The 14,071-nt window shown below is 34.8% G+C and overlaps 1 protein-coding gene across 2 annotated transcripts in view; it reads right to left on the bottom strand.

Moving 5' to 3' along the window:
* Nucleotides 1-256: 256 nt before the first annotated feature.
* gukh (NHS actin remodeling regulator GUK-holder) overlaps nt 257-14,071 on the bottom strand; it is a 198,506-nt gene continuing 184,691 nt past the window's right edge. For both annotated transcript variants that reach the window (XM_019041837.2, XM_019041838.2), the window contains 2 exons: nt 10,844-12,900; nt 257-4,330 (listed from right to left, as the gene is read on the bottom strand). In XM_019041837.2, the coding sequence (XP_018897382.2) occupies nt 2,295-4,330; nt 10,844-12,900 (4,093 nt within the window). In that variant the 3' untranslated portion in view covers nt 257-2,294. The remainder of the gene's footprint in view (nt 4,331-10,843; nt 12,901-14,071) is intronic.

Genomic DNA, 14,071 nt, shown 5'->3' with positions numbered 1-14,071 from the left:
ATACGTAACGCTATAGAGGGGGCTTGGGATTAAGGAGAGTATTACGCTCTTTTGTTTTAACATGTGAAAGGATACTGTACTGATGGCACAAAAGCATTACGAGGGAAAGAGGGTAAAAAAAATTCGAAATTTAGCGTCATGTGTTTCATGAAAAGCTCCTGCTAAGTAAGTATCTGTTGAGAAAAAATTCTAAATATTTTGAGGGGAGACTTCATCAACCATGCAAGGACAATACCCAAAAGAAAAATAGTCAGTATTCATGAAATAAATTTATTTCCTTCTCTCATGAGTGAGAAAAAAGGAATTGAAAATAAATTACTATTAATGTACAAAAGTCAGATATTATCAAAAGATTATAAGAATCATAAATAAATAATTACAACAGCAGTTCCTGCTTCAAATTTTACAATAAAATCATTCGATTTATCGATACAGAAAGATAAAAAGAAGATCTCAATTTAAAACAAAAAGGCACTGATAAAAAGTACATACAAATTTGTTTGATAATCTTTCGAGGGAAGAAAGGAATTCTTTGGAGGGCAAAGAGGATGGCTACGAATGTGACGAAGATGAAACTTTGACAGCAAAACCTATCGAAGAAAAAAATCAGCAAAAATAAATAGAGACTCATCACTGTGTCATCAGGAATAAAAATGAGGGTTCATAGATTCTTTCATTCAATTTGTTTTAAACAAAAATTTACTTGCAAGTCCAACCTATTGAATAATATCGTTTTAAATTAAATAGACGTTGACTTGTTTAAATCACAATTTCAATTACTCAAATTTCTTTGTAATAAACTGTCATAAACTAATGTATTTGATTGCGATGATCTCTTGTCAGGATTTTGCATGTCAGTTTCATTAATGTGACATAGGCAACTGGCTCAAAGAAGGACTAGATGTGTATGCATGTATACAAATAAAGTAAAAGAAAATACATGGATAAATGAAAAAAAAATCATTGATCTGAATTCACTTTTGAAAATAAAAAAACACAGAAAAGCCGCTAAGTTTCATGCCTTGGTTTTGTGGAGGATGTGAAAAGAGTGTTTTGAAAATACAATCAGAAAACATAGAATTTTGGATTTTTTTAAAAAATACTCAAACTAAAAATATCTAACATCAAATTGTAGCTGTGGCCCTCTCCTGTCCTACTGCTTGCACATCCTCCAGAGAGTGGCATAAGACACTTATTCAAGTAAACTTAACTGACAGAGGAAAAGTATGATGGTAAAAGGCATGAAAATTTTTTGCAAAAAAAGATGATTTTTAAAGCAGAAGTAGTTATTCTCATAGGTGTCCTACAAATACTTGACAGAAATTCACAAGCTGTCTTGCTTTTCGGCAGCTGTGGAAAGCCTGTGATAAAAATCTTGCTGTTGGATGAGGCTAATATGCCTTTTCAGGTAGAAATGTAAAATGAACAATGATAAATCAAACTTAAATTGTTCTTTTTTTAAAAAGAAAAATCATCAAGTTATAGGAACAAAATTTAACATTATGATCTGATTACCTAAATTAGGTATACATAAGATGGCAGCAAACATGTGTCATTACTTGTCATAGCTGATGAATGCTTGTTTTTCTTAAAATTAATATGTAGGTACTATATTTAAAAAGTCAAATAATTAAGCCATGGAGGCAAAAAATCATTTAGTGTAAGCCAATGACTTCTCTTGATATTCACATCACTACCTTCAGAATTACAGGACACATGTCATAAGCAAAATATCTACAAAAATACAATTCAAGAAAGGGAGAATATTTAAAACAAGGAAATCTGTACAATTATTAACATTGGAGGAAATAAAATTCGCCTATAATACAAAAAATTGTTTCTTAACCAAGTGCTGACTTTCAAAGGGAAAATTTAGAAGACAAAAATAGAATTCAATTTTTTCTGGGTTTAAGAGATTATTTTATCTAAGAATAAAAACTCGCTTCTTGCTCCAACAGGATTCTAGTTTATTTTTTTTTTCTTTTTATTTCTTCTACACAAGCAACCAACATGTTTTAATTTCAATGATTCATTGCTCCATTACAATGTAAAACCTGCACGTAAATTAGATCTCTTTCAATTTTTGATTTAATACTCATTAGAGTCTCAAGAAAATATAAAACAACAGAACTACATTTTTCTTTTTAAAAAAGTGGAAATTTTTCGCAACTCCTATTATTATGAGACTAAAGAAAAAATGAGAAATTTGATGGAGGATTCAATACGATAATAACATATAAAATGAACAAAAAGATAAGTTTTGGAATGAGAGACGTTTGTAGGGAAAATATTATTCATAAAGAGGTTTCGAGAGAAACAGTCCTATTCGAGGGTGATCGACTTAGAGACCTGTTTAATGATTTATCAGATGGGGACCTCCTTGATGGGGACTCATTGGGTGACATGTTTGGTGAGCTATTTTGACTAAAAGCTTTGAGTTGTTGATTGACTAAGGCACTTGATTTAGGAATTGATAATTCTTTTTCTAGATACAGACTGAGTCTTTTCTCTGAAGTTTGATCCGTGCTTTCCTTCGCTTCGCTACCATTTAATTTTTTACTCGGTTCTTCATCTTCTGCACAATCTTCAGGTATTGTGGAAGAGAGAACATTAGACTTCCACGGCTGTTTCTTCCGTGGAGTTGGAGTCCTTTCTCTAAGCCTGTCGACAACTGAAAATTTACTTTCTTTGGCCTGTTTTTCAGGCGAAGTTTTATTTTTCAATCTTTCAACTGCCGAGACTTTTTCCGAAAGCCGATTTGAAGAGCCCCATCCTGTTTTGAGTAGCAATTTTTTAAAATCATACCTGGACGTTTGAGAGCTAGGCCTGAATTTTTCAATTACTGGTTTAAAATCGTTGACCGAATGACTCCTAGTAGTTGACATAATTTTAGGTGCAGTTATTACTTGTTCCTTGGAGCAATCTTCACCAGATTTACTCAGACTAGAATTGAAGGAGGAACTTTTTGTGAGATTATTTTGTGAACTATGGTTTGATGGGCAAGGTTCTTCAAATGAAGTTCCATTCTGCAAAGCTTTAATTCGTTTTTTCGATTCATGAATAACCGCATACAAATCCATGCCCGTTCGTGTCGGTGTGACTGAACGTGGTCGTGGCACCAATTCAGTTTTTTTATAAGCATCATCTTTGCGAGAATTGGCCTCCATGGCATTCATTTTTTCAGTTAAGATGTTATTCTTGCTCCGAACACTAGAAAAAGTTTCTGGGGGGTAACTAGGTTTCCGACCATCTGACAAAACATTCTGCCTAAAGTTATTTATTTTTGTACTAATGCCGTCTCGTTCAGTGCGAATAAAAGGAGGAGCGAATGTATTTTGGTTTGGTGTTATACTGTGATTCGGATATTGGCTTGATGGAGAAAGAGCTCTAGCTGGTTGATTATTCATACTGTGAGTAGGATAGGTAGTAGGAGATTGAGATCTAGTTTCATAGAGGCTACTCGGTGAAAGAGCCCTCCTCTGGTCTGGCAACCTGGCATTTTGCTGGACCGGACTGACTGCACGAATAGGTTGGAAGCTGACAGGAGATGCCAACCTTCTTTGCTGCACCCCTACAGGAACAACGGCTCCATTCAAAGGAATCTGTTTCCCTCTGGAGGCATACATATTCATTGGTGAGGCTGGTCGGTTTGGCTGTCGACTCATGGGAGAAGCAGGCCGATTTTGAGGAAAGTTTCCTGCGGAACTGATCTGATTTTGGGGAGCATTAAGAGGGGATGCAGTCCGACTGCGGATCAGCATGGGAGATTCTGAGCGACTGGGATGGTTTGTTCGATCAACTTGATTTGCAGTTGCGAGAGGAAAGCGTTTAGTTGCGTTACTAGACAATGAGGGCTGCCCAGTTTGATTGACTCTACTCTGAAATGGAGGTTGAGCTACATTTTTACTTAGGCTAGGTGAAGGGTTTACTGTCTGTCTGTTGGGGCCTGGCCGAGAGGCAGCCGGCACAGCTTGCCCCCCATTTGCTCTCATGAGTTCAGCGTTCATTTTGTGTTTTATATGATTATAATTGACACTATTGTACATCTCAGCTAGGGAACCTAAATAATTATTATAAAACCTATCACGAGCATTTAATGATTGCTGAAAATCAGTCGAGTAAGACTTTGGCATTTGATTGCCTGGAGCTGGTCTTTGATTCTGCGGTGATTGGATGGGGGAAATGTTTGAGCTGAATTCCAACTGATTGTAGTTCTCCTTTGTAGGTGTAGAGGTTGATTGAATCTTTGATCTTCTTGGCCATGTTCCAGTTTCTGTAATTTGACAGTTTTCAACTGAGGATGAACTGACGTTTGATGGACGCTCACAATCTGTCAAAAAATCAAAAGAAAAAAAAAGATAAATAATTATAATAACAAAGAGTAAAAGTAACCAATTTAAAGGAAAAAATTCAAAGCTCAAAAAATTTTTAGTTTCAAAGTTTAGAGGAATATGTTGAACATGACTAGCTATTGCCTTCAAAAGCACCTTTTTTCAAAGAATAAAAAAAGATGACCTGTTGTGAAAACTAGGTATTGTTTAAGGTCTAAGAAATCTGCATGAATTACAGAAAAAGTCTTGCAATTCTTTTCTACTGGGTTAACACTACGGATACACACATGATGCTTTAGAAGTTATGCCAACAATGGACGTATTTCTGCCAAACAGAACTATGTGTAGTATGATGTGAGCCCTGTTATGCATATATTCTTATGGATCATGGGGCTCATGGCTTAATGCACACAGTTCCGTTTGACAGAAATACGTTCAAATAATAAAGGCAACTGAAGTTATGATGTGTCTAAAGTAAGAGGTTTGCAGGTTTAGCAGATTCATATGTTCCATTAAGTGATAATTATCTGTTTTTCTTGCTAGTTTTACAATTAATAAAATACTGAGGATGGGCATAATTTTGCTACAATACAGTCTAATTATTATGAAAAAAACTCCAACACTTTGGCACATTACAAAAGAGTTTTTGTGAGATGATGGTGGAGAGGGTGTAAAAAAATCAGGTTTCCAGTGTTACGTTTTTTAAAAACAGCCCTTAGAGTTTAGGAGCTAAAACACTTTTAGTAAAGTAGTACTGGCAATTGCGCAATGACATTGAGAACCATTATTTAAATTATTTACAGCATGCTGAGTGAGAAAACGTTAGACAGAACACACAGACTTACCTTACAAGTGGAAAAATTGTTAGCCGATTAAAAAATAGAAAACCAAAGCAGTGCAGTCAAGACAACCAAAAACACAGTGCAGATTAACACACCAAGCAAGTTAACAAGATTTTGGTTTTTCAGATCCCTCTCGCTTGTGGCTATGGAACATTGAAAGAGACCAGCGCAAGCTAGTACCAACCAAGCAGCAGCTCCAAAAATCCAAATCTCAGTGCAAACAACGTTAACTTACATATAGTACACAAAACTGAGGTACATATTCTTGACTAATCATGAGGATGAGTCCATTAAGTTAAATTAATTGAAAGATTTGCTCAGCAATAACTCATCTTGACCATTACAATGATATGAGGGCGTGTGAAGGAAGGCATAACTTTTTAAACCCCAAGTTCGTATCACCTATTATATTTTAGCCAGTGAAGATTTTTTCAGCAATAGGAAAGTGAAAAATGTATTACAACATGGGAAAATTGCCCGCTGAACAAGATCACCAGAAATTTGCGGTTGATATGAATACAGGAACTAATAACAGTTACGAAAACGAGCCCAATGTCCGATAATGCTTCGTTTCTCATTTTTCTCTTTAAAAATGATTAAATGGATTAAGAATTCATGTTTAGAAGAAATTAGAGTACATATGTGCATTGAAAACAAAAAAAAGGACTTTTGGTGAAATTAGGGCTGGCACCATGGTTGTAAGGAATGATCAGCAAAATTCCCCGACTAAATTTGGTTTGAATCACTGTGTCAATGGCTACGTAGAGAACTGGGGTTAAAAACATAAATGATAAAATGAGAAAATTTCAAAGAACTTTGAGTATACCAAAATCAACTCTCACTTTTTTTACCATTCTTCATAGAGTACTTCTCTTTGAATGTTGAACGGATTGTACCTATTATGTGCTCAAAACTCGGACAGTGAGCAAAAAGTTTTTTTTTCCCCTTGTTTATTGGAGGGAAAACACTGTAAATTCATTATTAAATATTAAAAATGTGAATATCGGTGAAAAGCTAAATTGATGAACGGGAGAATTTTCCTCACACTGAGTATTTAGTTATCAATGATCTTTGGCTTCAAGGATTTTCTAAAATTCTATATTTCCCTGGGTGATTTGTCTAAAAAATTAATTGTCGTCGAACTTATGTTTGATGTACTTCAATTTGATCAAAACTCTGAGGAAAATTATGATAGTTTTCTCCTTTTTATGAAAAAAAAAGAAAAAAAAAACATTAGTCCCTGAAAATAAAAGCTGAGAAAAAAATTTACAATGATAGAAATTAAATAGGTAAAAATAGGGCTATAAAAAAAAGAATTGTATTTGATAGGACACTTGAATTCAGCATCAAGTGCGTTACTTTCTTCATAGCATACTCATTCTTCAATCTTGTTAATTTAACTTCCCCTTCCTTTAATTCTTCTCAGTCATGATAAGGAGCTAGTTTTCTTTTTCTTTTGCAGAAAAAATCAAAAAGTGCCTTGAATTTTGACTTAATTAATGCAATGAATATTTGCTAGTTGGATTAAAATTAGCACTCGTGTTTAAAAAATCATCTTCGGCAAACAATGGATGATTTATTGCATTAGCACATCATTAACTACCTCATTAGTCAAGCATATTATTTACATTGCATGAAGAGAAAAAAGTTGTAAGCGATGTCGTGAATTTTGATGGTCAAGATTCCTTTTGCTCTAAGTGAATGGGACTGAAAAAGCATAGTAGGCATAAACACATCTTCTAGAATAGGTTTTTTGCTCACACTGCAACACTGTTTACACCTCATTCTGCTTATTTATTGCAGGAACACATTTTACTTCGAATCTTATTTTAGAGCAAAAGAAATCTTGGAAGATGAGGCAGTTAGAGAGAGCTGGTGAAACAGACAAAAGAGAGAACAAAACTGAAATGCAAGGTGAGATTTCATTGAAAAATTAATATTTAATGTTACTGGCATGTTAAGGAAATCCAGTGTGCACAATCCACATCATAGGTGCGTTCATGCTAGGTATGTACAAATTATATTTACAAAACAAAATGATGAGACAGCGATGAAAAAAGGCTAAAAAAGTTAAATAAATTAAAGTGATAAGTTAATCATTAATTTATCACTCTATCAGTGGCAAGCTATGAAATTTTTTCTTGCTCATTACCTGAGTGATCTTCCAACCCATGAAAACAGCAAACAGAGACTAGGAAACCAGCAGCTTACCTATACTGTACATTCATGGCCGAAACCATGTATCTCCTATTGCGATGTCGCAGACTGCCTATTGTACTTTGTTTTTTCTTTTGAAAGCAGTCAACGTAATTTTTTTTAAAACTTCAGTGCCTTTTCTTCTATATCTGTGGAAAATTCTGTTTGAATTTCAAGCTATAAAGTTGGCTTGTTTCTGTTCGAAGAAGTACAGTAGGAGCATAAATGTTACACATTGCAATAAACTGCTGTGCTCCTGAAGAACGCCGTATGAACCTTAAGGTGTTACCAAATTTCCTCTGATAAAATACGAATTTCTTATGATATAGTGAATTGTGAAATAGAAATTGTGAATATTTTTCTTCCAATTTTTCTGACTATTTTGTTCGCAATTTAATCTAAAATATCTGAAAATTTCAAGGGAAAATATGCATTAATTTTGTTAAAAATACATGTTTTATGCGGGGAAAGGCAACTCTCGAATGTTCATGCGGCATTCTTCCTTAGCACGGCAGTAAAGACCTGTGGTTTTAGACTCTGGCCGGCGTTATGGATTTAAAGATCATTCAGGTAATGTGCGAGTGAAAGAGAAGGTTTCAGCGCACGCAACTGCACTTGATAAATTGATTCTTCTTCCCACATGAATCACTCATGATGTACTAATCTATATGTATAATACTGAAACTCAGGAACTAGAATGTATAACTTCTTTTCTAATGGAATGTTTTAAAATATCACTTAAAAGAGGAGGCACTAATCAAATCGCACATTGTTCACTTTCGATTACTTGATTTTAAAAGGGATCCATCAGTATTTTTGGACCTTCCTAACAACAAATTTTCAAAAGAATTGTTGAAGATTTATTTGATTTAAATCAGAAACTCAAGAGATCAATAATAATATTGAGTCGAGGATTTCATAATGTCCATGCTGAAATAAGAATACCGCCTCTTTCTGTACACTATGATACAAACAGAAAGTTTCGAGAAAAAGCTAACAAAAAATAAACAAAGAGAAATAAAAATTATCTAAAATCTAAAAATTGCACCATAAAATTTCTAAATCAAGCTTGGACATAATATATCTCAAGGTAAAAAGTTTGACCAATTAAAATTGGTAGTAAAATCAGATAAAAGAATTTTACTGATCGTACTAATGTTCTATCTAACATGCACAAGAGGGGGAAAATAGGGGTGAAACATACTCAAGGATCACTCCAGTACTGATGAATAATGGAGAAAACTAAAAAAATCGTTGGATGGAAAAAACTGATGGTTCATTTGAAGGAAGGAGTGATCAGTTGCAAGTTACTGATACTTAGAGGGGCTTTTTATGACTATGTTTCTGTCGAAAATCAAAGAAAGCTGAAGGATCTCCCTGAAACGAAAGATAATTTTTTTTATGAGAAAAATATTCTATCTCTGTTGGAGCATAGATTCCTAAAAGAACCTGCAATTTATGGACTTTAGTAAATATTATATCTATTTGAGAAAGAAACTGATTATATTTGTAACTTAAAGGTAAAAATTAAAACGTAATTGAAGAAAGAGCACAATCAAGTGCTGATTGATAGCTTTGGGGAATTGCAGACTTAGCTACATTACAGTGTCAATAGAGAAACATCTTATTACTCATATGGGTGAATGAATCGGTAATGAAAGAGGATGACTTTACCACTTCAATGCATCAATTGTTGAGCAATACAGAAAAAAAAAATTCTTCAGGATGATGAGTTTAATCGCCCTTGTGAATTATGTGATAATCAGATTTTTTTCATTTTTATTTTTTTCCTGAATTTGAATTACTTCAGCAAATCTGGGAGGAAATAATTTAAAAATTGAGAGATAAAAATTTTAGAGTATACCACGAATTAGTATACAATCTACAGAGTTTTATGGGTAAAACTTGAATAAATTATACCTTTAAACAATAAACTAATTTCAAACAGTATTTATGTTTACTGTAGGTTTGTGATTACCTTAAGAACATATCCTGCTTTTGAAATTTTGGCTGAGTTCTAGAACTCAATGAACTCCTATAACTACAAGGTATACATTTAGGCATTTTGATTTATATTTCCTTTTAAAAATTGCTGAAATTAACTCCTGAGCAAGATATTAACATGATTTTGTAAAATGACGTTTAAAATTTTGTAAGTTTCACTGTAAAGTTGAAAAATGAAAATTTTGACACTCAAACTGACTATCAGAGATCCTTCTCCATCTTCTATTTCTTTTGAATATCTGAGAGAAAAGTTTGCTCCGAGTCACTTGAAATAAAGATTGCAGTTTGTTTCTAGGTTTTTACCTATCAAACAACTTTAGAAAAATACTCAGGTTCAGTTATAGGAATTCTTTATTTAGGAGTTTTTGGATGACTGATGAGGAGGGTGTTTAAAAAGTGGAAGAGGGAGAATAATAATTATTACTATTACTGCCTATAAATTCAAGAAAATAAATAAGTACACTGAGTTGTCAAACAGACTAGTTCTAAAAATAAAACGGTTGAGTCCAGATAGGTGGTTAAGCATGGTCTCAAAGCACAAGACTATTTTCTAATTAGTTAAAATAAAAAAGAACGCGTTGAGTGATTTTGATTCATTATATATTTTATTGAACTTTTGCTTAAATTGCTCTGAAATAAGAGAGTTATCATTCGATTAAAATGATCATATTGAATATATGAAGAACTCCATACGTCCCTCACCCCATAATTTTTCTCTTATTCACTATTGAAAGCAAGATTCTTCCAGAGGGAAAGTGTAAGGCTCAATGCGGTAGCTTCTCAAACTAAAATTTTTCACTGCATTTTTCTAAGAATTTCAGTATTATTGTCAACTAATTCTTTAAGTTCAAAAAAATCAGCCCATTAGCTTGCTCGAATATTGTTTTCTTTTTTACCTAAAGAGAGATGAGGAGAAACAGAAATATGTACATTAAACAAAGAAAAAAACAATTTTTCCACTTGATTTCAAAAATTAATAAAAACTGGTGCAAAAACAGGCAGAAATACTAACACACAGCCTGGCATTTTATGAAACCAAAATCTTTTAATTGGATTGTGCAAGATTATATGACGAAGATTGAAAAAACCAGGAAATGGAAAAAGAGAAAATGGGAAGGGGGAGGGATATCGGTCACTCTTTTCCTTCAATTCCACAAAATCAAATTGAACACGATATCTGTCTCATTTTAAAGCTATTTGTGGCCATTCAGCTCTTGAGAATATGTACGATTCCCTTACTTCTCACTAGGACTGACTATTTTGAGGGAAAAAATGAATGGGAGATGATATCTACAGACCGGAATGTACAAACGAAATATTCACACTCACAGTAACAAAACGCTAAAACAAAAATTGTCAACTAAAAACGTTGAGAACACCAAAAGCACAAAAACCAGAACAAACCAAACATAGGTGCAGAATACAACTACCATATTTCAGTGTTTTCATCATTCCTAAAGTAACGTTTACCTTTTTGATTACTGTGAGATGCTCTGATGGAGACCAAAAGGTTGGGACCGGCTGTGGCAGTGATTCCCCTAGGTCTTCTCCCGAGAGAGGCTGGGTTAAAAACGGTAAGTTCTTCATTCGCGTTTTTGTCGTTAGCTAGTCTATAGCTGTCACTCCTTTTGACGGCTGCTTTAGGATCGTCCAGACAAGTTTCTAAGCAGTCAGATGGCTCCTGCATTCGGACGTATGCGCCTTTGAAGTTAATCGGACTAATAGACTGATCTGACGGAGGAGTCTTGCTAACAGGCTTGGGCGATGATGGAGAGTTGGAAATCACACACGGGGAATTAGATCTGGAACTATTCGTAGAGTCTCGTCTGTTCAAAGACTGTTGATGTGGACTAGCAGTAGAAGTAATGACGACATTTTTCTGCACTGATGGGTCTGAGGATACGAGAGGAGATAAAGGCCTTTGGTTTGGAGAATTTGGAGAGACTATTTTTTTACCATTCGCTTGGGTTACAATCTTTTTCCCGGGCAAAACATTCATACCTCGATTAGTAGTCGTGGAACAAGTAAGGATCAGCGGAGTGTTTGATTTGACTCCATGTGGTCTGGTTACACTTCCACCATTAGAGAATGTACTAACAATTTTTGGCGCAGCTATGTTTCCATTTGATGGTGATGCCCCGTTCAACTTACGACAGTCGACAGAGCTCTTGAAAGAATTGTCACTTGCTTTTAAACTTCTATCAAGATTGTTACTTGGTTCTACTTTATTTGAACCGACTAAAGCCTGTTTGATTCTCAACGGCAAAGGAGAGCCTTTCGGACAGAGCGGCTTCACATTTGCGATGACAGCACGGTGATGAGGAAGAGGACTATTATTTGGGAGAACATTTGGACCGGGTTCAAAAGTATTCGTTGTGTGAATTTGTTTGCGCCTTCGTAAGCTCTCTGATGAGTACACAACTTTACCCTCCGAGTCGAGAGTGACTCTTGCGCCTCTTCGTTTCTTCTCGGCTGCAGAGTCTACGGCATCCGTGTTAAGTTCATTCAAAGAAACATATTCTGTTTCTTTTATGAGAACAGGTGGGAAACTTGCTGGTTGTTTAACTTCAGCTATGGTAACATAGTCTCCTGCATCTACAGCGGGTTTCAGCCCTTGTTTCAAACTAACTTCATCGTCACTTTGTGGCGGAGTAATAACACACATTGATGGGATGCGACTGGAATTGATGACAGTTTTGCGATTGATTCTATCAATTCTGTCAAGCCCCTCTAAATCAGAGCACTCAGACATTTCCATGTCAACAGACGGTGATGTGATCGAATCAACAGGAGAACTACATGTGTTGTGGCCGCTATCCGGAGAATCACCACATTTCTCAGGTGAGCCTTCGATTTCCGACACTAAATGTTCATTGTGATGATGGACATCGACAGTGATTATTCCTTTCTCTTTGAGATAATCCCTATCGATGTCTTTCAGCTTTGAGACATTTGCTTTTGTTAACTGAGAGGGCTTATCGCTATCGTTACCGATAAACTGGCTAAGCTCTGAAATTTTTCTATCCATTTTCAAACTTTGAGTTTCTCGTTCTGATTTATCGGAACTTTTACCGGTCATGGTTAAATTATTTAAAGATTGCACATTTCTTTCAGGAAGCTTCATAGAGGACAATTGACTATTTTTACGTTCAGGAACGTTGGGCGGAGTTGGCGGTATGAGGAGTGTTGTGCAAACCGTTCCAGCGGAGCTCGCTGTTGTTGAGGTAGAGCCTTTGCCAAATAATTCATATTCTGAGTCACCTGTCATTGGTGAATCATTACACCGGCTACCTGACAGTGCAGATGACGAGTGCATGGCTGAAACGGGCTCTTCCTCTCGTAGAGTTTTCAGACCGCTGTCCAGGTGAAAAGATGTGTAGTAGCCTTCCGTATCACAGGAGTACATAGAACATGTTTCACCGTCATCAGCAGTGACTGTGCTCTCGCTCGTTACTGAGGATGAAGTTGAAACCATAGTTGGTCGTCTTCCGTGTTTCGGACACATACTGCCGCTACTTATGCTAGACCTGGAAAAAATTAATAATCTGCATTAACATTTCCAAAAAATTTCATTTTGAGTTAGGTAATTTAGAAAAAAAAATTTTATGGAATTTTCACTAGCTTTAGTAGGCAGTTTGGCACTTGACGAAAAACATTGAAAAGTCATTCATAGAATTGATATTCGGTTAGTGCAATAGGTAAAGCAGTTTCATACAAAACGAAAAGTATTACAAAAATTTTTTAAAAAAAATTTTGATTACCTTTGAGCTAAATATGAAATCAACGTACAATCTCAATTTACTCAGATAATGAAAAGGAACTGTCAAGAGCTGCTGTAAAAATCATGAGCGAGAAAGATTTCATTGGAGACAAAATAATATACTAATTTTTTTCTGGATTGATCATAAAATCATAAAATTCTGTTAGCCTAAAATGATTCTATGCATCTGAGGACAAAGTACCGAGAAAAATCGTTATTTGGGATAAAATGAATTATTTAGAGTGACAGAAGGAATCCATGGTAAGTTAAAGTATCTTTGATTGCTATACTGACAGGATTATTTAATTTTAACTTTGTTCGCTAAAGCTAAGTTGAAAATTAAACTAACTGAAAGGTATCTTCAACAAAATTACGGTCTGAGATTTAATAAAAAATAGTTCAAATCTTACTTAAATGCAATTTTTCACAAGGTATTTGTACAACAAATGAAGGAGATAGATATAATAGGCAAATTTCTTCATAGTATTTAATTATTTTGAGTACCTGCATAATATTTCTCACTGCCAAAATTAAAATATCAGTCTCATAAATTGCTATTATTCTTGAAAGTCTCAATTAGAGTACATTTTACAACAAGAAACAACTATTTCTGGTTTATTCAAAAGGCAGCTATTTTCATGGTAAAACTAATGCCAGTTACGCTATTTATAAAATGAGCAAGAGATAGTATTGCCTTATTGCAAAAGGTAGCCTAAATGACCTGCATAATGGGACCGCGTTTAGCAGGAAGGAACCAAGCCGCATCAGCTACTGCCAAATTCAAGTGGGCAATTTTTCACAAGAGGACATTTGTGCGGATTCCTTTGAATATTTTAAGGAATTTGCTTCATACTATGCAGATTTTGCAGATTTACTGAAATCTGCACAAAAATCCGCACAACCATTTTCATGTGAAAAATTAGATCACCCAATTTTTG

Source organism: Bemisia tabaci, chromosome 3 (assembly GCF_918797505.1).
Source record: "Bemisia tabaci chromosome 3, PGI_BMITA_v3".
NCBI lineage: Eukaryota > Metazoa > Arthropoda > Insecta > Hemiptera > Aleyrodidae > Bemisia > Bemisia tabaci.
The sequence above is the reverse complement of the archived record's forward strand: the minus strand, read 5'-3'. Positions and strand labels throughout refer to the sequence as shown.